General features: G+C 42.3%; 1 protein-coding gene across 2 annotated transcripts in view; it reads right to left on the minus strand.

The window, feature by feature from the left end:
- The window catches only part of ENTPD4 (ectonucleoside triphosphate diphosphohydrolase 4), a 28,618-nt gene extending 16,803 nt beyond the window's left edge, over window positions 1-11,815 (minus strand). For both annotated transcript variants that reach the window (XM_010848213.1, XM_010848212.1), the window contains exons 1-5: window positions 11,629-11,815; window positions 10,247-10,444; window positions 9,532-9,737; window positions 3,368-3,518; window positions 2,743-2,846 (exon numbers count right to left, since the gene is read on the minus strand). In XM_010848213.1, coding sequence (XP_010846515.1) covers window positions 2,743-2,846; window positions 3,368-3,518; window positions 9,532-9,737; window positions 10,247-10,444; window positions 11,629-11,636 — 667 coding nt within the window. In that variant the 5' untranslated portion in view covers window positions 11,637-11,815. The remainder of the gene's footprint in view (window positions 1-2,742; window positions 2,847-3,367; window positions 3,519-9,531; window positions 9,738-10,246; window positions 10,445-11,628) is intronic.
- Between the last annotated feature and the right edge of the window lie 4,716 nt (window positions 11,816-16,531).

Consider the following 16,531-nt stretch of genomic DNA (forward strand, 5'->3'; position numbering starts at 1 on the left):
GTTCGTGGGTTTCTCATTGTGGTGGCTTCTCCTGTTGGAGACCACAGGCTCTAGGGCGTGTGGGCTCTGGTAGGTGCGGCTTCCAGGCTCTAGTGCACAGGCTCAATAGTTGTGGTACACAGACATGTGGGATCTCATGACACGTGGGATCTTCCTGGAGAAGGGATGGAACCCATGTCTCCTGCATTGGCAGGTTGATTCTTTACCACTGAGCCACCAGGAAAGCCCTACAGTGTTCCTGAATATATCTGGAAAAGCCTTTCCTTCTCCTTCATATCTGAAGGATAATTTTACTGGATAGAGTATTTTTGTCTGGCAAACTTTTCTTTCAATACTTTGAATATGTCATTCCACTCCTTGGCCTCTGTAGAGTTTTCCCAGAAAAATCTGGTGACAGCCTAAAGTAGGTTTCTTTGTAGATTACTGTCTTGTTTCCCTGGCTGCCTTTAAAACTTTTTTCATCACTCTTTTGACAGTTTTAATGTGTCTTGAAGGTCTTTTGTGTTGAATAACAAAGTGTTTCCATTAGCTCTGTGGACTGTATATCCAGCTTCTTCCTCAGGTTTTGGAAATTCTTAGCTATTATTTCTCTGAATGCTCTCTGCTCCCTTCTCTCCCTTTCTCTTCTTCTAGGATATCCATGAGTCTTATGGTGGCTTTCCTAATGAAGTCTGATAGTTAAGGGGTTCTTCACTTTTAAAAAAATCTTAGTTCTCTCTCCTCTTCCACCTGAAACATTTCTATATTCTTACCAATGAGTTCATTTACTCTCTGTTCCATCTGATGTGCTTGGCTTCCAATGCTTTCTAATGCATTCATCTCATTGACTGAGTTCTTCAGCTCCACAATTTGTTTGGTTCTTTTTCAGAATTTCAACCTCTTTGGTAAATTATTTTGTTAATTTTATTCCTGAGATCATTGTATGGTCTTTCTGAGTTTTCTTGTAGCTCACTGAATTTCTTCCTAACAGCTATTTTGAATTCTTTATCAGTCAGATTGCAATACTCCACGTCTCTAAATTTAGTTGCTTGAAAACTGTTTTTTTTTTTTCTTCTTGTGATATCACATTACTTGATTTTCACAGTTTGATGAAAAGTGTCTGTCACAGCATTTGAATAGTGAATGACTTTCTTATTTGAGTTAAGCTTTGTTTACATTCATTCTAACAATTCAACACATTGGTAATTCGAAGCCTTTCTTTGTTTTCTACAAGGTGGCGCTACAGCACAGCTTTTGGTTTCTCTTACCTTAGCGGCCTCATCACTAAGGCTGGGAGAATGAACATAAAAAAAGCCAGTGGAGAGGGAAAAAAAAATGGATGGTGACACAGCTGGGGAGATGTATGCTTCACACCTGGAGCTTTGGGCGTGTTAAAGAGAACAGGATCCTTGAGTGGGGGAGGACATCCCCAAAGGTCCGTGGGCTGTCTTCTTGCAAGAATCCCACAGCAGACAGCAAGAAACTTGTCTCTTCAGTTCTTTCTGCCTTCTTCTCCTTTCTCTGCTCACAGTAGCTGTGGTCTCTCCAGCTGTAGTACTCTCAGTCAGGTGAATTCACCATCCCAGCTCATCACCTTCACCCTCCACCACCTCTGCCAGAGAGGTCGTGCTGGCTCAGGGCCACTCCTGCTGCTGCTGCCTCTGCCTGGCTCTGCAGACTCCTCTGGGTTCCAATCCACCCACTTTCTTGGGCACAGATGAACTGATCTCTTGGGTGTCCTGGTGTGCTATGCATAGGCACTTTTTCCCAGTTATGGATGTCCAATTAGTTGCAAATCAAAGGGGAAAGAGAAAAGGAACCACGCACGCCATCATGATGCTGATATCACCAAGACCCATCTAACCTATAACATTACCATGACCTTTCAAAAGGGCCATCATTCCATCAGATTAAAGTATTTTTATCCCTCTGTCCAGGGTGCAGCTTTACTGACCTGCATTGACTTAAATCATTTTTTCTGCCTAGAATGAGCTTCCTATCCCTCTCTCAGAGCTCTAGCCTTACCAGGCTTTGGCATGCTGTGTTTATAATTATCCCTTGATGCCCAGTTCAAATGTCACTTTCTCCATGATGCTTCTAGCTAGGAAAAAAAAAAGTCCCCTTCCTTTCAATTCCCATGATAGTATTTCCTTACTTCTGTATGGCATATAAAACTGCCTATATAAGCAGCTGTTTACCTTGCTTGTCCATAAACAGTTCAATGGCAGTATGTGAATTTCACCTAATTTTTGGCAAAATGATAGATGATTTTGAAATAAATGCTTTTTGGTCTCCATCTCTAACAAGCTATTCCCCAAATAATTACACTGACTTGCCATTTCATTCTCAAGTAGAATTATTTCTTTGAAAACAGAAGATTTTCTCAGTGTATCAAAGTGAAGAATAATTTCCCTTTTCTAGCAAGTAAATCAGTAGAAGGTTCCAACAGCTCAATAATTACCATAACTTCAGAAAGCTGTATAACTTAGGCAAGGAACACAAACCTTTTCTAGCAAAATAAATCCAAAATATGTTTCCTAAATGTGAAGACAAACTTAATTATTTTTTAATGGCTTAACATTTAGATTATAAAGACTAGTCATGTTAAAAACTAATATTACCATCTAAAAATTATATTTGAAGGCTATGGTTTCCCAAATTTTAAGATGTTAAGAATAATTTAATAAAGTATATAAAGTGGAAGACTGGGAGGACTTATAGGAATAGCTTCCCAAATTTCAAGCTGAAGACTAATATACTAACCTTCTTGTTTTCCTGAAATTACTTCTGCATGAGAGTCAGAAAACAGGAAGTCAAAGTGCACAGGGATGTCAGTCAGAAGGTCTTCCAGAATGGCTTTCTGCTGACTGTAACACAATCCCAAAATTTACATGTCAATATATTAAATCCTAAATTTTTCTGTTTAAAAAAAAAAAAAACAAAAACAAAAAACCCAAACCCTATAGCTCTGGTATATCCTGTGTGAAAAAAGTAAAATTTAAAACCAAAACAATTCACTGAAAAGACTGTTTAAGAAGGAATTTTCAGAAGTTGTATAAATTACGTGATTCCTAGATGTAAAATTACAACTGCAAACAATCCTTAAACTAAGAAAGTAAAAAATCAGGTTTTTTTTTTTAATGACAACTTTACAGTTTACTCTTCACAGTCATATAAAAATACATTAAAAGGTATTTTGTGAGCTCAGACTATAGGTCTGGTACTGTTCCAGATTTGAACAGAGAATTTTTAATGTCTTCCTTTTGATGATGATGATGATGGAAGAGGAAGACGAGGCGGCGGGAGAGGAGGGGTGAAAAGGGAGAAAACCCACCACAGCCAACACCACCACTGGCCTGGCAGGCCCTGCCCTCGTGGGGAGGATCACCTTTCGGGGAGGATTCTCATTCCAGCCGTGCAGAGAATGTAGAGAGGGGTCTCTTTGTGTTTTGCCCGTGGAACATGCTCTGCAGCAAAGTTCAAGAGTGGAGAAATGTAATCACTGACTTTCTCTGGAGAAGTCGCAAACTCTGAAATGCCTACAGAAAAAGGATAAGTCCTTTAAATTAATATCCAACATATATTGGGTTGGCTGTAAATGACGGGGATACTCCAAGTTCGGCCCCATGCTCTCTTCTCAGTCATCAAACACAGACCTAACGGAGCAATTGCTGTGTGTCCGATACTTGGGATCAACTGCATGTCAGCTTGTCTCTGCCCTTAACAAACATATCCACACTGGCCTCAGGCAAGTTCACTCTCTCTCACAGCTGCCATCACCATCTCTGTCTCAGATCTCCGAATCTTTTTTTAATTGTTCATACCATTCCTTTATTATGCTTTTAATGTTCATGAAAACAGTGATGACCACTTTCATTTTAATAGATCTCCAATCTTAATTGCAGCCAACCAGATCTCTTCCCTGACCTCTGATCATACTGACTTTATACTGATCATACTGAAAGTTACTGATCATACCCATAACTTTCCATGCGACACAGCCATGTCCTTGACCTCACAGCAACATATGCAAATTCAAACTCAACTTCCACTGCAATCCTGCTCTTGCTGCCTGCTACTCACCTTAGCAGCCCCAGCAGAGGGCCCTCATCCCCAACAGATGTTCTGGGTCTCACTGATCACCTATCCTTGGTTCTGCTCACATTATTTCACTTCTCACCATCTCTTCTGGATACCACCAGCCTCGGCCAGCCTGCTGCAGCACAGCCTAATCTCTAGTCCTGGCCATCCCCAACCACTCTCTATGCAGAAGGTGTCTTCTGCTTTGAGATCCTCTGGTGGCTCTATGCCCTCTGAATAAAGCTCAGCTCTAGAACAGCATAAAACTCGCTGCACACTCCCCCGTCCCATCTCCTGCCACACTCCTTCCATTTGGCTCCAACTACACCACATGGCATTTCTGTAATGCTTTGTATTCTAGCCTGAGGGCCCCTGTACGTCCACCAGGAAGAACCTTCTCTTTGACTACCCACCTCCTTTCTCCCTCTTCACCTGGCTGACTCCAGCTCACCCACTGAGCTACATCCTCCCTGGAAGTCCTCCCTAACAGAACCCTCCCTGAAGGTGAGCTTTCATTATATTCCATGCTCACCCTCCCCTCTCAGTGTATATTCATTCCACTTCACTGAAACTCCCTATTTACTTGTCTGTCACATTTCAACTGGAAGTGTCTCGAGGGCAGAAACTATGTTTTGTTCAGTTAGTCTCAGCACCTGACACAGTCCCTGGTAAATAGGAGGTGCTCAGCAAATATTTGCTGAATGAGTACATAAGTGTTCCAGCTGTCATTTAGCCCATAATATTAAAGCTGAGGGGGATTTTAGAAATCCAAAATTTATTTCACAAATTAGGAAACTGTGGACTCAAATTAAGTGATCTGTCAAAGCAAAGAGCAGCAAACAAACTGAAAGCCAGATTTTTTTGGACTCCATATACAAGATCATTTCAATGGACACCAAGCCCAAAATTATTCAGTACAGTCGCTCAGTCATGTGAGCAACTTTTAGCGACCTCATGGACTGTAGCACACCAGGCTTCCATGTCCATCACCAACTCCTGGAGCTTGCTCAAACTCATGTCCATCAAGTTGGCGATGCCATCTAACCATCTCATCCTCTGTCATTCCCTTCTCCTCCTGCCTTCAATCTTTCCCAGCATCAGGGTCTTTTCCAATCAGTTAGTTCTTCCCATCAGGTGGCCAAAGTATTGGAGTTTCAGCTTCAACATCAGTTCTTCCAATGAACACCCAGGACTGATCTCCTTTAGGATGGACTGGTTGGATCTCCCTGAAGTCCAAGGGACTCTCAAGAGTCTTTTCCAACACCACAGTTCAAAAGCATCAATTCTTCAGCACTCAGCTTTCTTTATGGTCCAACTCTCACATCCGTACATGACTACTGGAAAAAACCACAGCTTTGATTACACAGATCTTTGTTGGCAAAGTAATGTCTCTGCTTTTTAATATGCTGTCTAGGTTGGTCATAGCTTTTCTTCCAAGGAGCAAGTGTCTTTTAATTTCAGGGCTGCAGTCACCATCTGCAATGATTTTGGAGTCCCAAAAAATAAAGTCTGACACTGTTTCCATTGTTTCCCCATCTATTTCCCATGAAGTGATGGGACCAGAGGCCATTGTTTATTTTCTGAATGTTGAGCTTTGAGCCAACTTTTTCACTCTCCTCTTTCACTTTCATCAAGAGACTCTTTAGTTCTTCTTCGCTTTCTGCCATAAGGGTGGTGTCATCTGCATATCTGAGGTTATTCATATTTCTCCTGGCAATCTTGATTCCAGCTTGTGCTTCATTCAGCCCAACGTTTCTCATGATGTACTCTGCATATAAGTTAAACAAGCAGGGTGACAATATACAGTCTTGACAGACTCCCTTCCTGATTGTCCCATGTCCAGTTCTAACTGTTGCTTCTTGACCTGCATACAGATTTCTCAGGAGTCAGGTCAGGTGGTCTGGTATTCCCATCTCTTTCAGAATTTTCCACAGTTTATTGTGATCCACACAGTCAAAGGCTTTGGATAGTCAATAAAGCAAATGTAGGTGTTTTTCTGGAACACTCTTGCTTTTTTGATGGTCCAGCGGATGTTGGCAATTCGATCTCTGGTTCCTCTGGCTTTTCTAAATCCACCTTGAACATGTGGATGGTTCATGTACTGTTGAAGCCTGGCTTGGAGAATTTTGAGCATTACTTTGCTAGCATGTGAGATGAGTGCAATTGTGCGGTAGTTTGAGCATTCTTTGGCATTGCCTTTCTTTGGGATTGGAATCTTTTCCAGTCTTGTGGCCACTGCTGAGTATTCCAAATTTTCTGGCATATTGAGTGCAGCACTTTCACAGCATCATCTTTTAGGATCTGAAATAGCTCAACTGGAATTCCATCACTTCCACTAGCTTTGTTCATAGTGATGCTTCTTAAGGCCCATTTGACTTTGCATTCCAGGATGTCTGGCTTTAGGTGAGCAATCACACAATTGTAGTTATCTGGGTCACGAAGACCTTTTTTGTATAGTTCTTCTGTGTATTCTTGCCACCTCTTCTTAATATCTTCTGCTTCTGTTAGGTCCATACCATTTCTGTCCTTTATTGTGCTCATCTTTGCATGAAATGTTCCCTTGGTATCTCTAATTTTCTTGACGAGATCTCTAGTCTTTCCCATTCTATTGTTTTCCTCTATTTCTTTACACTGATCTCTGAGGGAGGCTTTCTTATCTCACCTTGCTATTCTTTGGAACTCTGCATTCAAATGGGTGTATCTTTTCTCCTTTGCTTTTAGCTTCTCTTCTTTTCTCAGCTATTTGTAAAGCAGAGGAATAGGACTGGGAGACCACTTTCCCCCCACAAATTTATCAAAAGATCATTTGAATGCTGAGCAACTTCCACAAAACAACTTCTGAATACTGTCGGAGGACACCAGGCACCCAGAAATGCAGCCCATTCTCTTTGAAAGGAGGTAGGACAAAATATAAAAGACAAGACAAAAGAGAGACAAAAGAGTTAGGGATGGAGGCCTGTCCTGGGGAGGGAGTCATGAAGGAGAAGAAGTTTCCAAACAGTAGGAAACTCTCTCACAGGTAGGTCTGCAGGGAGTTCTAGAATCTCAGAAAGCAGCATAACCGGGAGGAAAATAACCCCAGAATACACGCCTAACCACAACTGCAGAAAGGAGAACTTTCCTGTGAAAGGCTCTAACCTAACAACCTAATAGGCAGCCTGGCCTGCTCACAGAACAAAGGAGAGAGAATACCAAAGGAGAGCTAGCAGACTGCCTACCAGCCCTTCCCAGCCCAGAGGCAGAGAGGCAGGCTTGGGACAGTCAGAGCTGGAAGGCAAGGGGCTGCTACAATCTCAGCCCCAGGGATGGCATCTTCCATCAAACTGTGAGCAGGCTCCTTGCTGCTAACCATGTCTTCCCAAGATCCTGGATGGTTGACATTCACCAGGAGGGTCGTAGCCTGAGATTAGCTCTCCAGAGGAGACATACAGCACACCTGAGCTGGTACTCTCATGGGACACTCGGGGAAACTGAGCAGCCGGGATTGGGGAGGTGATTAAGATGCATGGCCCACCTGGGACAGTGTGCTTGCTAAGAACCTGGTTGCCTGAGATGGGCACAAAACACACACCCAACCCACAGAGACTGAGCCAGAACTGTGTCTGAGTGTCGCCTTTGGAGGTATGGGTCAGCAGTGGCCAGCCGCAGGGGCTACGGGTATGGCAAACCTGGTACGGCATAAGCCCTCTTGGAGGAGGTCACCATTAACCCCACCAGAACCACCAGAACACACAGGACTGGGGAAACACAAATAAACTTGGAAGCCACAAATAAAACCTTGTATGCACAAGGACCCAGGAGAAAGGAGCAATGACCCCACAGAAAACTGACCCAGACATGCCCACGAGTATCCAGGAGTCTCCGGTGGAGGTGTGGGTCAGCGGTGGCCTGCTTCAGGGTGGGAGGCACTGCTTGCAGCAGTGAGTGAATGGAACCTTTTGAAGGAGGCTGCCATTATCTTCATTACCTCCACCATAGTTTGCCTCAGGTCAAGCAACAGGGAGGGAACACAGTCCTTCCCATCAACAGAAAATTGGATTAAAGATTTACTGAACACAGCCCCGCCCATCAGAACAAGACCTATTTTCCCTCTCAGTCAGTCTCTCCCATCAGGAAGCTTCCATAATCCTCTTATCTATTAGAGGGCAGACAGAATGAAAATCACAATCAGAGAAAACTAACCAAACTGATCACATGGACCACAGCCTTGTCTAGCTCAATGAAACTATGAGCCATGCCATGTAGGGCCACCCAAAATGGACAGGTCACGGCGGAGAGTTCTGACAAAACATGGTCCACTGGAGAAGGAAATGGTTAACCACTTCAGTATTCTTGCCTTGAGAACCCCATGAACAGTATGAAAAAGCAAAAAGGTATGACACTTAAAGATGAACTCCCCAGGTTGGTAGGTGCCCAATATGCTACTGAAGAAGAGTGGAGAAATAACTCCAGAAAGAAGAGATGGAGCCAAAGCAAAAACACCACCCAGTTGTGGATATGACAGGTGATGGAAAGAGCAATATTGCATAGGAACCTGGAATGTTAGGCCCGTGAATCAAGGCAAACTGGAAGTGGTCAAACAGGAGAAGGCAAGAGTGAACATAGACATTTTAGGCATCAGTGAACTAAAATGGATTGGAATGGGTGAATTTAACTCAGATGACCATTATATCTACTACTGTGGGCAGGAATCCCTTAGAAGAAATGGAGTAGCTATCATAGTCAACAAAAGAGTCCAAAATGCAGTACTTGGATGCAATCTCAAAAACGACAGAATGATCTCTGTTTGTTCCCAAGGCAAACCATTCAGTATCACGGTAATCCAAGTCTATGCCCTGACCAGTAAAGCTGAATAAGCTAAACAGTTCTTTGAAGACCTCCAAGACTTTCTAGAACTAACACTCAAAAAAAGATGTCCTCTTCATTAGAGGGGACTGGAATGCGAAAGTAGGAAGTCAAGAGCTACCTGGAGTAAAGGCAAATTTGGCCTTGGAGTACAAAATGAAGCAGGGCAAAGGCTAACAGAGTTTTGCCAAGAGAACACACTGGTCATAGCAAACACCTTCTTTCAACAACACAAGAGAAGACTCTACACATGGACATTACCAGATGGTCAATACCAAAATCAGATTGATTATATTCTTCGCAGCCAAAGATGAAGAAGCTCTATACAGTTAGCAAAAACAAGACTGGGAGCTGACTGTGGCTCAGATCATGAACTCCTTATTGCCAGATTCAGACTTACATTGAAGAAAGTAGGGAAAACCACTAGACCATTCAGGTATGACCTAAATCAAATCCCTTACCATTATACAGTGGAAGTGACAAATAGATTCAAGGGATTAGATCTGATAGACAAAGTGCCTGAAGAACTATGGACGGAGGTTCATGACCCTGTACAGGAGGTAATGATCAAGACCATCCCCAAGAAAAAGAACCTGGTTACCAAGCAGATATTTATTGTTTACATACCGGGTTTTATTTTCATGACCACAGGCTTTCGGTTTTTATCCCTCATTTGCCGGATATCCAGCAGATCGTGAGGATTGCCATTGTGCCGTGGCCAGCAATAGACAAATATCCGAGACCCGCTGCTCCCACAGTCCACCACGATGCCATAGTTCACATTGGGGTTATTGGTGTCTGTAGCTTCAATGTCAGTAACTCGTGCCAAGTACCTTGTTTAGAGAAACAGACATACTTTTACTGAGACAGAGACTATCCATAATGCAATACACGAACACCAAGTCAGTGATCTCTAAGCTATGTGGCACTGCCACCAGAACATTTTTACAACTGTCAAATAATCAAAAAAATCAAAAGAAAACAAAAAGTGACCACGGTAAAAGTAACCTAAACCAGATACACACTCATCATTGTTTTAAATAAGTTCAAACAAGCTCTGAAAAGCAAAACTCTATTTTCCAACTGTCAACAGTAACTAAAAAATCAGCTTTAAATGATATTACAGGAGAAGCTTATGCTCAAATCCTCTTATGATGTGGATTTGGTGGTTAATAATTAAACAGTTTCAAACAGTTTAGTTTTTCATGCTATGCTGTATTGGGTACAAAATCCGTTTCCTCCAGCCACATGCTCCTTAAATTCCAACCTAATCCCCAAAGTCTTGAAGTCACAGGATGAAGGTATGGCATACCATCTAGAAAACACATTTTTTTTCTCCTACCTTTGAAACTTCTTGTCTTTGGAGAGCCGTCCATACTTATTTCGGATTATGACAACAGAAAAGTATAAAAGTGAGACAGCAGCAGCCAGAAGGCTGATGACGATAATTTGGCGTAAGTTGGTATTCAGAATTCGGGGACACCCCACTGGAGAGATGCTGAAATGCCAGGAAGCAGGAAAAAGACAGGAGATGCCAATCCTGAAATGCCAAAAGACAGGTTTAGCTAAAACAATTTGCTCCACAGAGGCTTCCCCTCACCTCCACTGATCCAAATACAAGACCTTCAGCAGGAGCTGCCCCTATGTTCCTGCTGGAAGGCCTTATGTAGACCAGCCTCTTCCACATTGCTATTGTGCTATGTAAAATAGCCAAAATTAGAAAATCAGATGAATGAGAATTAAGCCCTGATGATTATGACTTATCTGTATTCCCTCCCTTTCTGGGGAGTATTAGGTAGTTTTTATTTTTACCCTGTCTCATTCCAAAAACAGAATTAGAGATAGTTTATACGAATTAAGTTCAATAAAGTAAATAAGTAAATGTATAATAAAGCCAGGTTTAAGGATGATGAATTTAGAGTACAAAAAAGCATGTAATAAGGAAAGCCTGCAAAAGTGGTTGAGCATGCTAGCAACCAAAACTTTGCCCGTTACAGTGGAAACGTAAGCGGTCCAGGCAGAAGCAGATTCTCTAACACTGAATTCCAAGGCCAATCTCTTCCTGGTGACTGCATGAGAAGATGGGAAATAAAACAGTATCTTTAACAATGTCCCTGCAATGGTCAACAAATACGTTTTGTGTACTCTGTATTTTTAGAAATATTCCTGAGACATTTCTCCAAATAAACTTTCTTCTCAGTTTATGTCAGGAATAGGCTTTAAATTTTTTTTTTTTTTGCTGCCTTTGGGATAAATTCTTTTGTTTTACAGTTAATCGACACTCTTTCCTTTAAAGAGTGTTTCATGGACTAAAATACCTCAAAGAAGGGGGAGGTAGCCTGCTAACCCGGTGGAATTTTCTATTTGTAGTTTCTGGTTACCATATGGGTTCCTGGGCCACTCCATGGAGTTTATCACCCCTTCCCATATCTCTGAGGCTTACAGACCTCTCTCCTGTGCTTAATTCAACTCCTCCCAGATCCCAGCATGTGTGCCCTTTATGCTAACTTACACTAACCCCTGTCGAACCCACCTGGCATGACCACTTTCCTTCTGTGACAGGTACCCCACTGGAGCCCTGAAAGAACAATGTTGTTCAACAGAAGCGTAACACAACTGAACACATTTCACTTGAGATTTAGATTTTTCTCCCCATGGAGACGTGTTTCTGTGGCACTGAAATCTCGGGTTTTACAGTGCCAGTGATTTGGCACCATCACTCACCTCCCCATGCTGATGGGTCAGAGGTCAGGTAAGGCTCTGGGAATCAGTTGTCACACACCATCACCGCAGTCCTCCTGGCATTAGAGCCCTCCTATTCTAGAAAGTGGGAAAAATCACAAAAATGGCACACTCCAAGTAAACGTCTACTTTACTTATCAAAGGGGTGCTTAACTTATTGTTTTATTTTTTAAATTATGAAAGAATGATAACACTTTACAGGAGACTTGGAAAACACAGAAGAAAGTTACATACAGTTCCACTATATATTACAACTAGTAAAAAATAAATTGTAGATAAATGAAAAGTAGATAAATTAAGATTTTCAGTTGGAGTTTCAATATCAAACTCCCCAAAATTAATAAAATGAATATATAGAAAAGTAGAAGGAAACAGGAGACCTGAAAATCACCATGGACCAACTCAACATAATTAAGATCCATATAGTTTTTGCACAACAGTAGGATACAAATTCTGTTCAAGTTCTCAAAAGGGTGTTTAAATCTAAGCATACGTAAACTGGTCCATGATCCCAGCATTGGAGCTCTTAGCAGGGTTTATTTCAAGCAACACACTTATAAGTTAATTTCATGCTGTCAGAGATACAGGCCTAAATCAATAGAGCTAATAACAGTCTGGCACTAGTTAATGCTTTCTACCCAGAAGCAAGTCAGTGACCCCAAAATACAGGTCACCAAACAGTCTAAACTACCTAATGGTGCTGCATGTTAAGGGAGATGAGGGGTGGGAGTAGGAGGTGGGCAGAATGACTAACTGAAGGGGAATGTGAACTATCCATGCATCTGGTTAATCTAGTAGATCCCTCCTTCATGCACAAAGTCCCAGGTAAGGCACCACGCTCCTAGTGAGTTTTGTCACCTTCACAGTGGCTGCCACTCCTCCACCCAAGACCTCATGCCACAGACAGACACAGGTCTGAGCAAAGGTTTCTTTCTGACTTACTAGATCCAAACGACAAGAGACAGTGGGTCTCTTTCTTGGTCTTGTGGCCCTGCTTCACTGCTCCCAGGCTCTCAGGACAGCTATCTCCCCTAGTCTGCTTGTTAGCTCTTGATCAATTCCTTCTCAGGACTCTCCACGTCTCGGTGCCTCTGCACATCCCATTTGTTCTGTTCCCCGTAGGTTTTCTGTCTTGGCTCCAATCTCTCCTAGCCCTAATATCCGTTACTGGTCATCTTCACTTATTGCCTCAGTGATCTGATAGCTGACAACTAACTTTCTCCACCCCAAGCTTCTTCTCTAAGTCACAGATACATATCTTCCAGCACCTACTGATAACCCCATTTGAACATCATGCGGACCTGTGAGAAACACTTCTGAAACTGAACCCTTCCACTGTGGCCCCATTCTGCTCTTCCCATGCTCCTCCTTGCTACCTCAATCCCCTAAACACTCAAAGCAGAAAACTAAGGAGCTGGGCCTGACCCCTCCCTCTCCTTCATCCTCGAGAGCCAATTTCTTACAAAGTCCTTCCATTTCTTTCTTTTTTTTTGGAGGCAAGGAATACGACTTTATTTGGAAAGCTGGCTGACCAAGAAGATGGTCAGAGTCTTCGAGTCCTTCCATTTCTTTAACCTCAGTTTCTCTAAAGTCTGTTCCTTTTCCTGTTACTTTTGCCTGAGGTCTCTTTCTTATCTCTTATTTTTACCTGGCCTATTTGGACAGCAGCCTAACTAGTCTGTCTCTCACCTGCGGTCTCAACCCAGCAGCTACCCAATCCCTTACTAATAGCTTCAGGCAGATTCTTCATCCTAAACTGACAGCCACCGTCCCTGCTCAGGTCCAGGAGCCTGGTAATCTTGTGCTGGAAATCCTCCAATGGCTCCCCTCCCATGTAAATAAAGGCCAAAGGCTGTACCCTGACTCCCGGTCCGATGGGACCCCCACCTGCCACTGCTCTGATCCTCTCCCTTTCTCACTCCACCCCAGCCACACTGGCGTCCTCACTGTCTTTATCCATGCCAGGTGCTGTCTGGTCTTAGGGTCTCTGAATGTGCTGCTCCTTCTGCTTATAAATAATCCATATGGCTTACTTTTTTTTTTTCACTCCCTTCAGACTCCTGTTCAAATGCTTTACAAATACTCATCTATTCCTCCTATCTATCAATCACCAAGGTAGGTATTATTTGCATAGTATTTTATAGATGAACAGAGAGGCTAAGCAGTGTGCCTGAGGTCACACTGCTAATAAAAGTGATTATAAATAAAAGAGCTGAGATTCAAGCACGTGAATCCATATATCTATCCACACAGTCTTCTAACAAACTGGGTGTGGGTGTGTTTGCATTTCTCTTGCCCATGTGTCTCCTCTTCCAGAATGCAAGCCCCACAAGGAGCCAGATTTAGGTCTGCTTGGCTGGTGGCTGCATTCCCAGCATGGCAACCCCTAGGAAAGAGCCCGGCAAGAAGTCAAGCTGCAGAGTTCTCGGATTCAAAAAGGTTACGAACTTACACATAATCTTTCCAAAACAAGCAGGAATTATAATAACCTCCCAACTTTTCTCTCTCACTCAGGGAAATGTCCTGTCTTTAGGATGGTAAAGGAGGTCCCACTTGATCTAGCCTTACAGCAGCCACTGCCATGTGTGGGTGAAATAATTAAAATTAAAAATTCAATTTCTCCAGGCTCCAGATATAGAAAACAATCTAAGTAGTTACCAGTGGGGAGGGAAAAGGAGGGAGAGGCAAGAGAAGGGTAGGGAATTCAAAGGTACAAACTACTATGTATAAGACAGACAAGCTACAAGGACGTATTGTCCAGCACAGGGAATATAGCCAGTATTTTACAGTTACTATAAATGGAACATAATCTTTAAGAATTGTGAATCATTGTGTTGCACACCTGAAACTTACATAATATTGCACATCAACTCTATTTCAATTTAAGAATTATATTCTGGGTAAATACTAACTGTTGTATGTAACAATCTTTCTGTGTATAGATGCTTTTTTTAATGAATGAAATAAAATGTATCTAAAAGGGAGGGAAACAGTTCAGTCTGTCAGCTGCACGAGCCACATGTCAAGTGCTACAGAGCCAGACGCAGCCTCCGCATCAGAAGGCTTGTTCTGGCCCCTGTCTATCTTTCTAGTCTTATCCCCTGACTGACAGACCAGCCAGACTAGCCTGACCAGTACCCTGTACTCTAGCCGTACTAAACAAGAGCTGAGGGCCACTGGAATGCTCCCATCCCTCTACATTTGTAGAATGGCTCTCTGGCTCTGGTCCATCTGTTGGTGCTCCTATGTGCTCCTCATTCTGCGGGTTCAGCATGATCCCTCTGGGAGGACTTCCCTAGTCCTCATGTCCTTAAGAGTACTGGCTCTATACAGTAGTTGGCTACAATGCTACGCTTATGCTTCACTTTCTTATTACATGGTAAGCCCCTCAATGGCAGGAACAGCCTCTTATCCCTCTGTTTCCTCAGTGACCAGTGCCTGTCACACAAGTGATGAGCAACTACTGCTTGTTTCATGGGTCGCTGGGACCACAAGACATAAAGATGAATCAGATGTGGACCCAGCCCTTGAAGAATTTACAATGAAGTAGAGGGAACAAAACATACACACAAAGATGTTATAAAATAAAAAGGATTAATAATGCCTACCTGGGGGCATTATTACCCCCCTACAGGGTAAAATCACTGTAATTAGTTTGGGTTTTGATATGGTGTCCGTATTGTACTATGTACCCTAAACTTAGGACAAACAGTATTTGTGATTTAAGAGTTCACACAAAAAGAGAAAAAATGCCAATGTAAATATGTTTTATGTATTTTTATATCTACTTTTAGTATTTGAATAAGGTGAGATTACTACAGCATACCTTTCATTAGAATACCAATGGCTCAAAGATTTAAATATCAAATAATCCACAAAAATGTAAAATGAAAATGTAGTATTTATCCAATTCCAGAACAGGTAAGACTTTTCTTCAAGTGACATCAATGTCTCAAACTATAAATAAAAGACATCTACTTATGAGTTTAAGACTTCTGAGAATTAAAAATAAGCCTTTCTCAAACACACAAAACTTGGGGAAATTACATGCAACGTACATGACACATAGTAAATATACCTTACATACAAAAAATTTCTTATAAATAAAAAAGAAAAACACTGGAACAGAAAAATGACCAAGGACAATTGGAGATGAACAGAATAAGAAATCTGAATGACGTCAGACAGAATCTAACTTCACTGGTATTTCGAGAAATATAAATAAAAACAAGGTTTTATCACTATCAGTTGGCAAAGATTTAAGTCTGATGATACTGTGCTAACCAGTGGGAGGCGAAAAGGTTGTGAGCACCCCTGGAGAGAATCTAAATATGTACTCACCTTCTGGGGGCGAACAGGTAACACATGTGAAAATTTTAAACATGCTTACCCTCTGTTCTACCCATCATAGCAATTTGTCTTCAGGAAATAATAAGATAAATTCACTAAAACACATATAAAGATGTTCATCATAGTATTATTTAGAATAGCAAAACACTGTTCAGTTCAGTTCGGTTGCTCAGTCGTGTCCAACTCTTTGCGACCCCATGAATCGCAGCACGCCAGGCCTCCCTGTCCATCACCAACTCCCGGAGTTCACCCAGACTCACGTCCATTGAGTCACTGATGCCATTCAGCCATCTCATCCTCTGTCGTCCCCTTCTCCTCCTGCCCCCAATCCCTCCCAGCATCAGAGTCTTTTCCAATGAGTCAACTCTTTGCATGAGGTGGCCAAAGTACTGGAGTTTCAGCTGCAGCATCATTCCCTCCAAAGAAATCCCAGGGCTGATCTCCTTCAGAATGGACTGGTTGGATCTCCTCGCAGTCCAAGGGACTCTCAAGAGTCTTCTCCAACACCACAGTTCAAAGCATCAATTCTTCGGCA

Source organism: Bison bison, unplaced genomic scaffold (genome assembly GCF_000754665.1).
Source record: "Bison bison bison isolate TAMUID 2011002044 unplaced genomic scaffold, Bison_UMD1.0 scf7180017864261, whole genome shotgun sequence".
NCBI classification, from domain to species: Eukaryota; Metazoa; Chordata; class Mammalia; order Artiodactyla; family Bovidae; genus Bison; species Bison bison.